At 45.0% G+C, this 15,571-nt stretch overlaps 1 protein-coding gene across 1 annotated transcript in view; it reads right to left on the minus strand.

Annotated features, from left to right (window-relative positions):
- Positions 1-15,571, minus strand: part of UNC80 (unc-80 homolog, NALCN channel complex subunit) — a 186,147-nt gene that overhangs the window by 83,683 nt on the left and 86,893 nt on the right. Inside the window, exon 32 of the mRNA XM_070956783.1 lies at positions 487-618. Coding sequence (XP_070812884.1) covers positions 487-618 — 132 coding nt within the window. The remainder of the gene's footprint in view (positions 1-486; positions 619-15,571) is intronic.

The raw sequence follows: 15,571 nt of genomic DNA on the forward strand, positions 1-15,571 counted from the left end.
GTGAAATCCTCCTTCATAAACTATTAGACTTTCAGTCTTCTGGAACAGATAATAATGTTTAGTGTATTTTTGTTTCCAGATCCCACTTATCATACATACATATGAGAAGGAGCCTAAATGTAAAATTTGGATTAGCCAGTTTTGGTTGATTTTGCAGCATTTTCTCTGTATGAGGAAAAGAATAAATTCTTTTAATGATGTTCTAGATTGTTATGTCTAGACTCAATTACACAAAAGATCTGTGTAATCGAGAACAGCTGTAGAAGGATGATAACCAAAACAGTTCCAGAAGTATTTACTAGAATTTATTAAACTGCATATTAAGAAACAAAAGACTAAGCACATATCAGCCAATCTTATTTCTACAGAGATCCCTTGAGAATAGATGCCTCGATGATTTATTAGGCTGCCTTATATTTTTTTCCTCTGTGACTTCACCCTCTACCACAGTTAGATTTTCATTTCTAAAAGGAATGTCCTACTTACAGACTGATCTTCATTGATGGGATCCTGCACACTCCCACTGCACTGGGGAACCCATGGAGGGTCAAACATGGGGACAGACGGCATTCCAAGCACTGGAGAGGGCAGGGTGAAGTTAATACTTGGTGGAGGAATCTATAAAAATAAGTCCGGAAAATTCAATATGATATTAATCACTCTTGTACATCTCTCATGAAAATGCATTTTTCCAGGAACAAGGAAATGTCAAAATATGTCAATTTTTTTAAATTCTATCCTGAGATAAAGAAGAATTAGAAAATACAATTTTTCCTCACATAATACAATGGAAATGCAAGTAATTTCTTCTTTAGATGTTTTGTTAGTTGAGTTAGGATTCTTTTATTTTTTTAAACTTAATTGTAATACATAAATAAAATGCAAATCAAACTATTTCTTATCTAGGCAAATAAGCATTGTCCAAGCACTGTTAAAACTACTGGAAATAATAGAAAAAATAGCTTTGATCAAGGAGGGAAGATAATGTTTATAGTTTTTGGTATATATCCAGAAAGTTGTGTACTGGTTTTCTTTTTTTCTCATTATAGAGCATCCAGAAAAAGTACTAGTATTAGGAAATGGAGCTTTGAAAGCCAGAGAGTTTAGTCAATTTTCTTTCATTATATCATCTTACCTTATGCCTTGACAAACATAGTGCTGACACATTATTTCCTTTCAGCTATAAATTATAGGGTTAAAATAGTCATTCATATGGGAGAACAATAGATCTGCAAATGTGAAGGAATGTAGACCTGGCCTTGGGAAGGGAGAGGGAATGGGTGAGGTGTTTAACATGGGAAATTTAGAGCCCAGAAAAAGAGGAAAGGGTGAGAAAGAAACTCAAACTACTCCCAACTTGATTTTCTTTGAAATAAAAGTAGAGTAGAGAATATTGTAGAGAGAAACTCTGACAGAATTTCAAGATTTGCTATTTCATCCCACAAAAGTAAAAAGCATTCTTGGAATCCATATTGTACCTGCTTGTTTTTTGACTTTACCTACTTCAAAGGGCTATGATAAGACCCTCTAAATGGTTTCATTTACACTTCAATAACTATAAAGAATAAGGCTATTTTTGGATTAAGATGTGCAATTTATTTCATAGTATTCTTCAAAAATGATATACCAGAATTTCACTCTCAGTGTTTCTAAAAACTAGAACTTGCCTATCAGCTCCAACTAGTTTAAATCTTCTCAGAAACTCAATATGGCATAGTTAATGGAGAATTTGTATGATTCACTATGACAGAAACTGCTTTAAACAATTGACTGTTTTCTAATAGTTTTGATAAAATAAAATAAGCCAACTTTGTACAGAACAACATTGCTTAGGGGGCCCCGAAAGCCCTAATAAGCAGGTATATACAAAAAAGTATGCAAGCTATTGCTATAATGCATTGTAAGCCGCCCTGAGTCTATGGAGAAGGGCGGCATATAAATTGGACTAATAAATAAATAAATAAAATCTCTTAAACCCACCCCCCAAGGTTTATACTCTGCAATGGTTTTTTCTAGTGCTTTCTACAGCTTGCAAAACACTACTTTATCTTTCCCACCAATTGAGCAAGATCACAACTGATTATTTATAATTTTAGCATTACTGTCCAGGGAAAGTTTAGTTCCCCATGCATTTCTACAAAAGAAAAATAATTAAATCAGTCATCAGAAGAAATCAAGAAGGAGAATCTAGAACAACCTTATGACAAGTACGGTCTACTCAACTAGATCAAATTCTATTCAGAGTTGATGGCAAAATTGGTGGCACAGTGGTTAGAATGCAGTATTTCGATGCTTGTTGCTTGGTGTGGCTAAAAGAGTGGGTGAACCTCCAGAACAAGAGGCTACTTGATTTAGAAGGCCATGAATTAAGGATTGGATGGCACGGTTATTTATGGAATGACAAAGTTAAAAAGTAAATGTTGATTTTAACAACCATTTTGTTAGATGTGCCATTCTAAGAATCTGGAATAAATATAAAACAAGGTTTTCTATAAAGATGCCTCTTTGGGTGTCCCCGCAAAAAGTCTTTTTCAGAAAATAAATGGTGGCGAAGCCGGACTGGTGGACTTATGGTAAAATGATATCTTTTAATTTTGGTGATCCCACCCTCAAGTCTAAGGAAGAGTTAGAATCAGAAGGTCATGTCTGTCATTGGTTTACATACTTACAATTGAAAGAAAGATTTAAATTAGATAAAAAGAGTTATGGTTTGACTTTGTTAAAAATGAATTGGAAATCTTACTGTGTGTTTGTGATGAACATATTATCGCTAAGGTTTATAAAATGTTGTTGAAATTGAATTTGGAAAGTGAACAAGTAAAGTATGATTCAGTAGGCAAGGAAGTTTGGATATAATGTTATGTTTGAACAATGGGAGAATATCTGGACAAAAGGTTTAAAATTTACATTAAATTATAATTTAAAAGAAAACTTTTATAAGATGATGTATCGCTGGTATTTCACACCAGATAAGTTATCTAGAATATAAAGGTATTTCAAATAATTGTTGTAAATGTAAACAATTTATGGTGGACATGTAATAAAGCAAAGAAATACTGATGTAAGATTAATACTCTAATAAAGAAAATTCTCAAAGTGAATATAGACATAAAACCAGAAACTTTTCTTTTGGGCTTAATGGAAAAAGACTTGGAATTTTTTTTTAGAACTTTGATATTATATATGTTGATGGCAGCAAGACTACTTTATGTACAAAAATGGAAGGACATTTCAATTCCCACAATGAAAGAATGGGTGAAAAAGATGATGGAGTTAGCAGAGATGGCTAAATTGACTGTTTTGATCAAAGAAAAGAACATAAGTACTTTTGTTTCTATTTGGAAACCGCTTCTGGACTTTGTGCTTGAGGTGGAAAAAAATGAAACTTTGGTTATGGGTTTTACTGATTAGATAGATTTGCTGTTATAGAAATGGTTAGTTATACTATTATGGAAAAGTAAAAAGTTGAGGTTTGATGTTACTGTCTTAGTCTTCTGTACTAGAGGGAATCGGAAGTCAACACATTTTTTTCTTTTTCCCCTTCTTTTCTATACTTCTCTCTTCCCCTTTCCATCTATTTTGTTTCCTATTATTTGCTTTTGTAATTTTTATATTTTATACTATAAGCTAATAAAAAGCTAAAAAAAATGAATGCAGTATCAAGGTTGACTCAGACTTCATCCGTCAGTAAAGACCCAGATTGTTGGAGTCAATATGCTGACATTTATAAAGTGCTCAGAGAGTGCTGCAAAGCACTATGGAGCAGAATATAAGTCTAAGTGCTATTCCTATTGCTTTCACGACTCATAGCAGAGACCATGATGAAACACCTAGAATCTACGAGACTCCCATGCATAGAACTCAAAATATAGATTCAAGATATATATGACATAATATATATTATGTCATAATATATATTATATTATATTTAATATAATATATTATAATATATTCGTCATAATAAAAGAGGAACAATGAGAGAAGACACATGAAACTATCAACAACATCATTAAAGGAATAAAATTCACAAGGGAAGAAGAAAACAATGGCATGGTCCCTTCCATCCCCTGGGTCGGAAACCTCATGATGTAGCGAGGGAGATGCACATCCCATTCAGATGCACACCCCATTCAGGCAGGCAGGAGGCAAAGAGGTCCACTAGTGGTCATCCGAACCGGGCGCAGATGTCTAGAAAGATGTTAGGGTGGAGACGCAACTCAGCATTGTCCACCATAGTCCTGCTCAGGAAGTCTGCTTGAGTGTTCGTCCTGCCGGTGATGTGTTCTGCCTTAAGGGAGGCTACATTGGCTTCTGCCACCTGCCCAGGCTGAGGGCTTCCTTCATGAGGCCTCGAGATCAGGTTCCACCCTGGCAGTTGATGTGTGCCTTTGCGGCAATGTTGTCCGTCAGTATGAGCACGTAATGTCCCCGGATACATATCAACATCACAGCCCACCCAGAGGACAGCCGCCCCACGGAACCCACTGAGGTGCTACAGATGTGGGGGAATTGGCCACCTAGCAGCACGGTGTGGAACCCCTAGACCGGGACCGGCTCCACCGCCCAAAGCACGACCGGAATGAGGGCCTAAACGCGCCACCCAACAGAAGAGAAACTCCTGCAATGGGATCTGACCTGCCAACAGGCATTCGAAATGCTAAAAGAGATGTTTGCAAAAGAACCTGTCTTAAAACACCCTGACCCTGAACAGCCCTTCGTCATCCAAGCAGACGCAAGTGATGTGGCAGTGGGGGCCGTGCTGCTCCAAAAGAACAGCCAAGGTAATCTACAACCTTGCGCCTACACCTCCCGCAAACTCACCGACACGGAGAGGCGATGGGCGGCGTGGGAGAAGGAAGCGTTCACGGTGAGATGGGCATTGTTGACCTGGCGGCACCTACTAGAGGGAGGCCAGAAACCGTTTAAAGTCTGGACTGATCATAAAAACCTGGAGGCCCTCAAAACCCCATGGCAATTGTTGCCCAGGCAAGTCTGGTGGGCTCAATACTTCAATCGTTTCAACTTCGAGTTTAAGCACATTCCAGGGGGGAGGAATTTCCTGGCTGATGCCCTCTCCCGGATGCCCCAATACAACAGTGAGCGGGAGCAGGTAGTGAATGCCATCATCCTCTCCACCCAAGCAGCGGGTCAGGTGATCACCAGACAGCAACGACGTGACCAGCAGGGCCAACCTGCAAGCAACTTAACTGCAAGACTAAAAAATGAGACAGTGACAGACCCCTGGTTCCGAGACAATCAACATCTCTTGACAAAAAGAGATGACCTAGCATGGAAGGGGACAAAGCTCTATGTCCCACAGACTTTACGCCCCCTGATCCTCAAGAGGAGCAACGACGTTAAACCAGCGGGACACTTCGGGTTCCTAAAGACTCTGCACCTAGTACAAAGGCCATCGTGCAGATCCATCTCTCCGTCCCAAGCCCTTTCCAGTCACAGGAATTCCCCCCTCCCTCTATCTCCAACATGACCTACCCCAAGGGGAAAAAAAACCACAACAAGTTAAGTATCATTATCCCCTCCTTGGCCGCGTCCCCCCTCCCGGCTTGCCCGGGTGGTCTGCATGGAATTTTGCTGTAAGGCGGTCAGCTTGGATGTTTGAGCTCTTCACCCAGGAAGCCTCTGACAATGGGTAGCCCTTCCATTTAATTAAGTATTGGAGGCGCCCCCTGTGCCATCATGAGTCAAGAATTCACTGTACTTCGTAGTGAGTTTGGCCCCCAACCACCAGGGGCCCAGGGGGGTCACGTGGCATTGGCCTTAAAGTAGACCCCACTACAGGCTTCAGAAGGCTACTGTGGAAAATGGGGTGAATCTTCCCTAGGAGCCGGTGCAACTGCAGTTGTACTGTAACCGGGTTGATTATTTTTACTATAGGGAACGGTCCTATAAATTTTGGTAATAAGCTTCTCGAAGGTCTAGTTTGGTGAAAACTTTTCCTTTAGCTAGGTGGGCTAGCATGTCCTTCATGAGGGGGAGGGGATATAAGTTGTGTACGCAAACGGCGTTGATATCTCGAAAATCAACCACCAGCCTCATAGAGCCGTCCTTTTTCTCTTTAAAAAGGACCGGTGCCGCTACCCTTGGTTTTACTGGCTCAATGAATCCCCTTCGTAAGTTCTTGTCTATGTAGTTCCGCATTTCCTGCATTTCACGGGGCGTCATGGCATACAGTTTAGGTTTGGGCAGTTTCGCTCCCGGGATAATCTCAATGGCACAATCGGTCTTGCGGTGGGGGGGGGGGGGGTAGAATGTCACACTCAGCCTCGCTGAATACCTCTGCAAGGTCTTGGTACTCCCCTGGGATCTGATCTGTATCAGATGTTGATGTCAGCGTTCCAATTTATGATTTTCCCTAGCGCTGACATGAATGAGAGAAAGAGAAGCTTTGCTTTAATGCTGAGATGAACTTTCACTTAGTTTCCTGCTCCTTGGTAGATAACGTTATTTAGGTGATAGAGGGAGGGGGGAATTCCTGTGACTGGAAAGGGCTTGGGACGGAGAGATGGATCTGCACAATGGCCAATGAGACATTGGGGAATAAGGAGCAGAAAGGGAGGAGTTTGGAAGGAGATGCCAGTTCTGGCTGCACCAAGAGTTCAGGAATGATGTAGTTAATTCTTAAATAAAGAAAAGTTTCATCAAAGACTTTGCGTTTGAGAATGAAGTTTATTTGAGATAACACTGAATCCTGACAGAAGCGCTGAAAGTGCCGCAGAGCCAGACGGATCGCCCTCAACTCTAGCCAGTTTATATTGCTGGCGAGGTCCTGATGAGACCAACGACCTTGCGCCACTTGGGAGTCGAGGTGGGCTCCCAAGCCGTAAAGGTTGGCGTCCACTGTTAGAATGATCCTTTGAGGCTCTTGTATGAGGGAGCCTCGGTCGAGGGCCGGTGATTCCCACCAGTGGAGGGATCTCCTGACATCGAGGGGAACCCTGATTCTTATTCAAGAGTTGGAGGAGCCCACCCGTTGATATGGCAACAGGAACCATTGAAGGCTCCAGGTATGTAGCCGAGCCCATGGCACAATTTGTATGCAAGAAACCAACTTGATGAGCAGTTCAGATAGCATGACCAAGGGAACCTTGGGGTGTTGCTGAATCTGAGTTACTAAGGTTTGTATGTTGTCCCTCCTTTCCTGAGACATGAATACCAGTCCCAAAGAGGAGTCTATGATGGCTCCGAGGTGGGTTATCTTGGTACTGGGAATGAGTTGGCTCTTTGAGTAATTTAGTAGAAACCCATAGGTTTGTAAAGTTTGAATGGTTAGATTTAGGTTCGTCTCTGCCTCTTGGGGAGATGAGGCCAGGATCAATATATCGTCTAGATAAGCCTGCAACCTCACTCAGGATAATCGTAGGTGGGCTGCAAGGACGGCTAGTACTTTCATGAAGCACATGCTGAATGGCATGGCACAGTATTGGAGTGGTGACCCGCGTAACAGAATCTTAGAAACCTCCGATGATTTGGTGATATTCGAATGTGGAGGTATGCTTCTGAAAAATGGATTGAGGCCATGAAATCGCTGGGACGAATCCCTTTTGAGGATCGACAGGAGTGAGCATATCTTGAGCGTCCTGTAGACCAAGTGCGTGTTGAGTGCCTTGAGGTCCAAAATGGATCTCCAGCCCCCTGAGCGCTTCGGCACAACAACAGGATGGAATAAAATCCCCGTCTCCATTGACCTGGCAGAACCGGCTCTATGGCTCTGATGCCTAGGAGGTTCTGAATCGCACGTTCCATGAGATCCTGTCATAATAATTTGGTGGAGACAGGGCATTGTATGAAGCGGTCGGGAGGGCCGGAGAAAAACTCCAGTGATAGTCCTTGATGGGTGGTCATAAGGACCCAACTGTCATTTGTTGAGAGAGCCCACTGGTCTACATATAGGCTCAACCGTCCTCCAATAGGAGGGTTCGGATGTAAGTCATCTCTGCCTCTGGAACTGGCGGTTGCCAGATCTGCATAAGTGATTGCCAAATTGACGGGATCAGTCACGAAAGGGATGTTTGTCTGGTTGACATGTTGACCCCTGCATGAAGGGGCGTTGTTGGGAAGGGCCTTCCTGTGCGTTGAAATGAGAGGGCTGTCTCCTATAATAAGGAGTGGCCCGCCTATCCACCCTCCTTGTTGCCGAAGGCATCACCTTACATTTTTCCTTATCCTCCACTAGAAGGGGGGTCTAGAGACTCTCCAAATAATTTGGTTCCTGAGTGGGGGAAGAGGCCAGCCTCCATTTTGCTTTAAACTCTGCTGGACATTGTCGGAGCCACAAACTCTCCTGGAGGTGACAGCGGAGGCAAGGAATACTTTGTGGCATGTAATGTCACATCCGCTGAAAATTGAACAGTGGCTATAATTTTATTAAGGTCCTGATGTAAACAGACCTCACCGGGAGACAATCTGGCCTGTAACTGTTGGGCCAGATGAGGTAAGACCGATTGAAAAAGGATGGCCCAGGTGGCGGCCTGGTGTGTCTTCCTGAATGACAAATCCAATTTCTTCTTCTCTGGCTTTAAGCCTTCAGAGGCGTCCCTGGCCAGATTGAGTGAGGGGGAGGCAAGGGTAGCAACCGGACCATCAATGGAGAGTACGTGCAAGAGTTGTAGAAATGGGGGTGCCATGTTGTAATTCCTTCTGTCCGAACCACTGGGAGTGGGAAGGGATGCTAGACTGACCCATTGGTTGCGGACGACATCTGTGAAGAGCTTGGGAGCCAGAATGAAGAGTTGCTGAGCCACAGGCTCAGAGAAGAAGCCATGCCCTTGCCCTGGGAAGACTAGGACTCGGTAGATGAGACTTCCTCTTGAAGTCTGGCAGTGGCCTTTGCCTTGAACAGTAAGGACTTGAAGAGACCTGAGGAAAAGAGACCGGTAAATGCAGGAAGCACCCCCTCATCATCGGAGAGATCCTGATTTCTTTGTGCCTCCTCCCCCAGAAATAGTCCATCACTACCACCCGAATGGGAAGGTGATTGGTTGGGTGGTTCAGTTAAACTGGCGACCAGAGAGGTGGGAGTGTGACGTGAGTAGGAGGTAGAAGCAACAGAAGCTGCCCTCTGATGTTGGATCACCTTGGCAACACCCTTAGAAATTGCCTGTGAAATTAAAATCTGGAGATTTTCAGGCAAATCGGATAACATTGGTGCTGAGGCTTCAGATGCCTGAATAGGTCTGCAATGGAACAAGCAAAAGGATTCTCTCCCCTGACCTGTCCTGGCCCAGCTGTTCCCTGTGACAGAGAAGCAGCAATCTCAGGTGACCATGCCCTCATTGAAGGTGCTGTCTGTTCCAGATGTGGAGATCTGGAAACTGAGTGGTCACTGGCTAGTGATTGAGTCTCCATGTGACTCTACTTTGTCTGTATTTCAGTAGATTTATGCTTGGGCTCATTTCTGGAAGGCTGCTTGTCCTTGGATATGTGGTGAGATTTACAGGACGCCTTCCTTCCTCCTGAGGCCCCGGGTTCCTCCCTGGACCTGGCTTCTCCCTGGCCTTGGACTTATCTGCCATAATGAGAGGGAAGGGAGTCAAAGTAGCCCAATTTGTGGCAGCTATGCCTGTTCCCAGAACTTAGCCAGCACACCTATAAGCCTGATTAGGCTGTTCCGAGGGCGGTGTGCCTAGAGCAAACCGAGGAATTGCCAGCTCCTGCACCAAAGCCCCCCCCTCTCTTTCCAACGAAGCCAGGTAGTTGGCGTTGGTGGTAAAGCACTTCAAGCCATTTGGGAGTTCTTGTCAGGTGTGCTTCCTTCAAAGTTCAAGAAAGAATGACCCCAACTGCATGGTTTATAGAGAAAGGCACTTTTACTGAAAATTGAAGTGATCGCAACCAAAGAAAAGCAGAATCTGAGGCAAAAGCGTGAAAGTTACAGATAGAAAGCATTCCCTCCCACTGTCCATCGTAAATCATCCAATCCAAAGGTCTCCCAGAGGTCAGGTGGGAGCACATATCTGGCAGTGTCATCAATCAGAAATGCCACAACCATTGACCTGATAGCAGCTTCAAAGATGCAGCACAGTAGCTTAAATCTCACATTTGTTTCTTCTCTCCAGCACGCTTCCCCTCCCATGCTAGCTCCCCCCTCCCCCCGTTACCATGGGGGGAGCAGTAAAGGCAGAGGCTGACATTCGGCCCTCCTTCAGAAGAGATCTTATTCCTAAAAGGGGGGGGAAAAAAAGGAAAGGCGATAACAACACAACATATAAATTAAGGTTTATCAGGATATTTGGTGTGAAACAACTGCACTTTCTTTGGCGCTTGAACATCACTTTTATTTACCCGTTCAGCTTTAGATAATGGAAAATGTTTCCAGGCCACCAAATATTGCACTCTACCATGATGCTTTCGGGAATCTAAAATTTCATTAACTTCAAAATGTTGCTCACCCTCAATCAGAATGGGGACGAGGGGGCGGGGTTCTTGGTCCAGATGTAAAGGGGACAAATGTTCCGGTTTCAATAAGCTGACATGAAACACGGGATGAATTCATCGCAAATTTTTTGGTAATTCCAATTCAACTGTGACTGGATTAATTACTCAATTAATTACTCGGAAAAGGTCCCACATATTTGGGTCCAAGCTTTTTTGACTTTTGGGAGGTTTTTAAATATTTGGTGGAGAGATAAACCATGTCACCCACTTTATAAGGATGTGCCGGGCATCTCTTTTTGTCAGCTTGGGTTTTATGGGCTCGATGTGCTTCATCGAGAGCTTTTCGAGTTACTGCCCAAGTTCATCATACCTATTCAATCCAATCAATCAAAGAGGGATTTTGTGGGTTATCTTGAGGTAGCTCTGGAATTGGCACAAACTCTTGGCCTGATGCCACTTTGAATGGAGTGAAACCTGTGCTGCTATGTATGGAGTTATTATAAGCAACCTCTGCAAATGGCAATAGGTCCACCCAGTTATCTTGTTGATAATTTATGTAACATCTCAGATGTCAAGTTTCCGAAAGATGCCCTAATTAATTCATGAGCCATGATCCAAACTTCAAAGGAAATATAGTCATTTATTAGGAGCACCATTCCTGCAGTACTGGGATGCAGTTAGGACTGATCCTACGTAGATTTACTTTCCCCTATGACCCTGTCTCTCCCCTCCTCTCTGGCCATGTGATAAATCACATTCTCCAATTAACCACTTTGGCTGGCTGTGAAACCTAACGCCCTCCTTCTGATTGCAGTCAGAAGAATGTATGGAATTCACTTCAGTTCTCCCTCCCTCCTGCTCATGGCAACTTGAAAGCTTTGCAAGTTGACATCAGATACTGTTCTAACACGGAATTGGTTCTCTCACAAGCCCCATTTGTCTGGGGATGGTGGGTGGAGTTTAACCCCTGGGCAGAGCCTATCAACATCAGGAACTCTTTCCAAAACTTGGAGGTAAATTGCACACCCCTGTCCGAAATTATACATTTCGGGGCACTATGTACATATACACATGTTGTATAAACAGTTTTGCAGGTGTTTTTGCTGAAGGGATTTTTGAACATGGGATGAAATGCACTTGTTTGGAAAACAAATCAGTGACAGTGTTGTGGCTCCGTCCTCCGAGCCTATCTTATCGGAGGGAGAAGGCTCCAAACATGAAGGAGAGGAGTCAGCCAGGCCTCCCTCTCCAGGCCCCTCCTCTCTGGCACTGCCTCAGGTGCTGGCCGAGGAAGAGGAGATTAGCCAGGAGCCAGGTGTCTCCGATGATAGCAATGGAGGCGATCTGTCATTCCTGGATCCACGCCAATGAAGGTGTGATAAATGCAGCAGTTGAGGAGGCATGCCAGGGATTAGGCTGAGTCACTGGACCACACCCCAGAGACTATATAAGAGAATGTGGTGGCTATTTAAGACTCTGTGACGGACAAAAACTAACTCTGGCTAGTCACTTTGAACAACGCCTAAATCTGCCGAAGGTTTCTTGTTTTGAACTGGACTATTTGCAAACTGTGTGTATTTCTGTTTATATGGTGAAGGGATACTCCCGTTTATTGAAGTAAAAGCACTTGGCAGTCGGTGCTCGTCTTGCTGCCAAGTTTCTGATAACAAACTGTGTGCGTCCCAAGTGCTTCCTTTAACCCTCGTCTGGCTGTGTGTGTGTGTGTGTGTGTGTGTGTGTGTGTAGACGGGGACAGAACAGACAGCCCATATAACTGTGTTCCCCCCCACTATCCAGCAGGTCTACGATAAAATCCATGGATATCTCTTTCCAACGGGCATTAGGTCTGGCCACACTCTGAAGCAGACCAGATGTCTTTTCCGGAGGTCTCTTAGCTGAGACACACACTGGACAGCTGGCTACATATGCCTCTATGTTTTTTTGAGTGTGGGCCACGAGAACTGTCTTTTAACCAGGTGTAAGGTTTTGACAAACCCAAAATGTCCTGCCACCTTAGAGTCATGAGCGTGCTGTAGAACTGTTGCTCTCAGACTAGTGAGAACATACAGCTTTGCTCCCACCCAGGCTAGTCCATCACGAAGTGTACATTCATTCGAGTGGGATTTAAACCACTCGTCAGTTTTTAGGGTGTCTTGTAGCTTCCGGAGCAAATCACTCTGTAGGGCTAGATCGCCTCTCGCCTGCACTCTCGTAGTTACTGGTGCCGCCAGCTGGGTTGCAGGGATGATTGGCCGAACCACTTCCTCTCTGGCACTGTTATACTGAGGCAGTCTAGAAAGTGCATCCACCATGAAGTTCTTCCCACCAGGAAGGTAGTGTAGGGTGAAGTTAAAACGTTTGAAGTGTTGAGCCCAGTGGACTTGCTTGGGCGACAGCTTACGTGGTGTTTTCAACGCCTCCAGGTTTTTATGATCAGTCCACACTTCAAAAGGGTGCTTACCTCTTTCAAGAAATTGTCTCCATGTTAATAGTGCCCACCGTACTGCAAAGGCCTCTTTCTCCCATATAGCCCATCTCCTCTCGGTCTCAGTCAATTTACGGGAGGTATAGGCACAAGGTTGTAATTTTCCTTCTTTCCTTTTCATTTGCAGAAGTACAGCTCCTACTGCTATATCGCTAGCGTTAGCCTGTACAAAAGGCTCTTCCGTATCAGGATGTTTAAGGACTGGTTCAGCAGCAAACAACCGTTTCAGCTTCTTGAATGCTGCCTGACAGTCCATAGTCCATTCAAGGGGCTGGGAGGGCTTCGGTTTTAATTCACCTTTGGTGAATTTGTTATCGGCAGTGCGATTTTGGCAAACGAGGGGATGAACTGTCTGTAAAAGTTAGCAAATCCAAGGAAGCTCTGTAGTTGTTTGCGGGTACGTGGTGCGGCCCACTCCAACACTGCCCAGACTTTTCCAGGGTCCATCTCAATCCCCTCATGGGATATGCGGTATCCAAGATAGTCAATTTTGCTTTGGTAGAATTCGCACTTGGAGAGCTTGGCATACAGTTCAGCAGTCCTGAGCTTTTTCAGGACAGTCCGCACCAATTTCACATGGTCATCCATGTTCTCGGAGTAGATAAGAATGTCATCCAAATAGACCAGCATCTCTTTATACAGGTGTTCATGCAGCACTTCGTTGATTAATTGCATGAACACAGCAGGAGCTCCTTGTAGTCCAAAAGGGAGCACCCAAAACTGGAAACATCCCAGCGGACAGTTAAATGCTGTTTTCCATTCATCTCCTTCCTTGATTCGTACTCTGTAGTATGCCTCTTGTAAATCAAGCTTGGTGAAAAGTTTCCCCTTTCCTAGATGGGCTAGCATGTCTTTCATGAGCGGCAGGGGTAGACATTTTCTACGGAAATGGCGTTTAAATTCCTATAATCAACTACCAAACAAAAGGAGCCATCTTTCTTCTCCCGGAACAGTACTGGCGCTGCCACTCTTGGCCTGGCTGGTTGAATAAACCCCCTTTCTAGGTTCTTATCAATAAATTTCCGTAGTTGCCCCAGCTCTCGAGGGGTCATGAGGTAGATTTTTGGTTTAGGGAGTTTTACTCCAGGGAGTATTTCAGTGGTACAGTCCGTTGGTCTGTGGGGAGGTAGCACATCTGAGGCCTTTTTGCTGAAAACCTCCCTCAGATCCCAATACTCCTTAGGAATCTTCTCCTCCCCCTCAATGTGGTCTACTGCCATTTCTGCTCCCTCATTTTCTACACCGTCCTCCAGGGGGGGTTCTTCCCTCTGTAGCCCTGGCTTCTCAGTGTGAATGCGCAAAACCCCCATCCTCCAGTTAACCCATGGATTCCATTTTCAGAGCCAAGGGAGTCCAAGTATGGGAGTCCATGCCAGGGGCCACAATAAAACTGAGAGTCTCTAAATGATCCCCCAATTGCATCTCAATGGGTTCGGTCACAAAAGTGGCTGGGCCCCCGCCTGCCATCGATCCATCTAACTGACAGAAGGCCATAGGCCTCTTTAATGTTTTAAGCTTCAGGCCCATCTTCTCCACCACTTTTGGGCTGATTATGCATCTAGTGCACCCAGAGTCTAGGAGGCTGACATCTGCCCATGTGCCCCAGTGGCCGGCACCCTTATTTCTACTGAGATGAGCATGGGGCCCCCTTTGTGACTCACCAGGTTGTCGTTGTCAGAGTCGGTGTCAGTCTCGCTGTTGTCTGCGATGGTTGGAGTTCCCAACTCACCCTAGTTTCGGGGAGTGAACTCAACAACTTCTCCTTTCAGGGTGGCCTTGCAAGGTTTTGCAGGCGCTTTGTTGGTCCTCTTGGCTCCCAAGCTGGTGGCTTTCAGTGCTGGTTTGGAGAAACACTTCGCGGCCCGGCGCCCTTCCTTTCCACATTTGAAGCACATGAAGGACTTCGGCTTGGGCTTAAACTCCGCTTTCCCCACAGCTGTCTTTGGCACTCCTTTGTGGTAGTGGGAGGATGACAGATCCCCTACATGGGCCCCACGGAGTCAGCTTCAGGCCAGATCAATCTCCACGTCTTCAGCTACTATGTACCAGCTCTGCAGATCTTCGGGGACCCCCTGTGCTCTACAGTCTTTGTAGATGTCATCGTTTAACCCATCTTTATAATTCTCCATTAGGGCCACCTCTGACCACCCTGTCATGAAAGGTGCCAGCTCACAAAACTCTTGGTTGTATCTGCCACCGATCTCCGGCCCTGCTGAATACCCTTCATTCGGAGTCTTGCCTTCTGTTCGGCTAGGTGGTCCTCAAACCGTCTTCTAAGAGCCCCCATGAATAGGTTGTAATTTCTCAGCAAGGGGGAGTTGTTATTGTGGAGGACCACCATCCATTCAGCTGCCACTCCCTCTAGGGCATTCGTGACACATCTCACTCGCGCCGCATCCGATAAGTAGTCCTCCCCCCAGTCCTACATGTGGTTCCACACCTGGGTCAGGAAAAGCCCCAGGGTTTTCGGATTTCCTCCATACTTGTCGGTTGGGGGGGAATTTTTGGTTTTTTGCATCTCCGGGGTGGAGCCTGCAATGCTGGGGGCCCCTGGGCTGCTGCATCCCTCGCTTGGGTACCAGAGGCTTGAGCTGTTTCTTCCCCAGCTTCTTCTTCCTCTCCCCCACAAGCAACCTCCTTTGGATCCACCCTGGGGTAGTCTCCTCCCTTCCCCCCAGGGAATACATACGA

Source organism: Pituophis catenifer, unplaced genomic scaffold (assembly GCF_029215685.1).
Source record: "Pituophis catenifer annectens isolate HBS135680 unplaced genomic scaffold, rPitCat1.0.hap2 SCAF_1, whole genome shotgun sequence".
In the NCBI taxonomy this organism is placed as follows: domain Eukaryota; kingdom Metazoa; phylum Chordata; class Lepidosauria; order Squamata; family Colubridae; genus Pituophis; species Pituophis catenifer.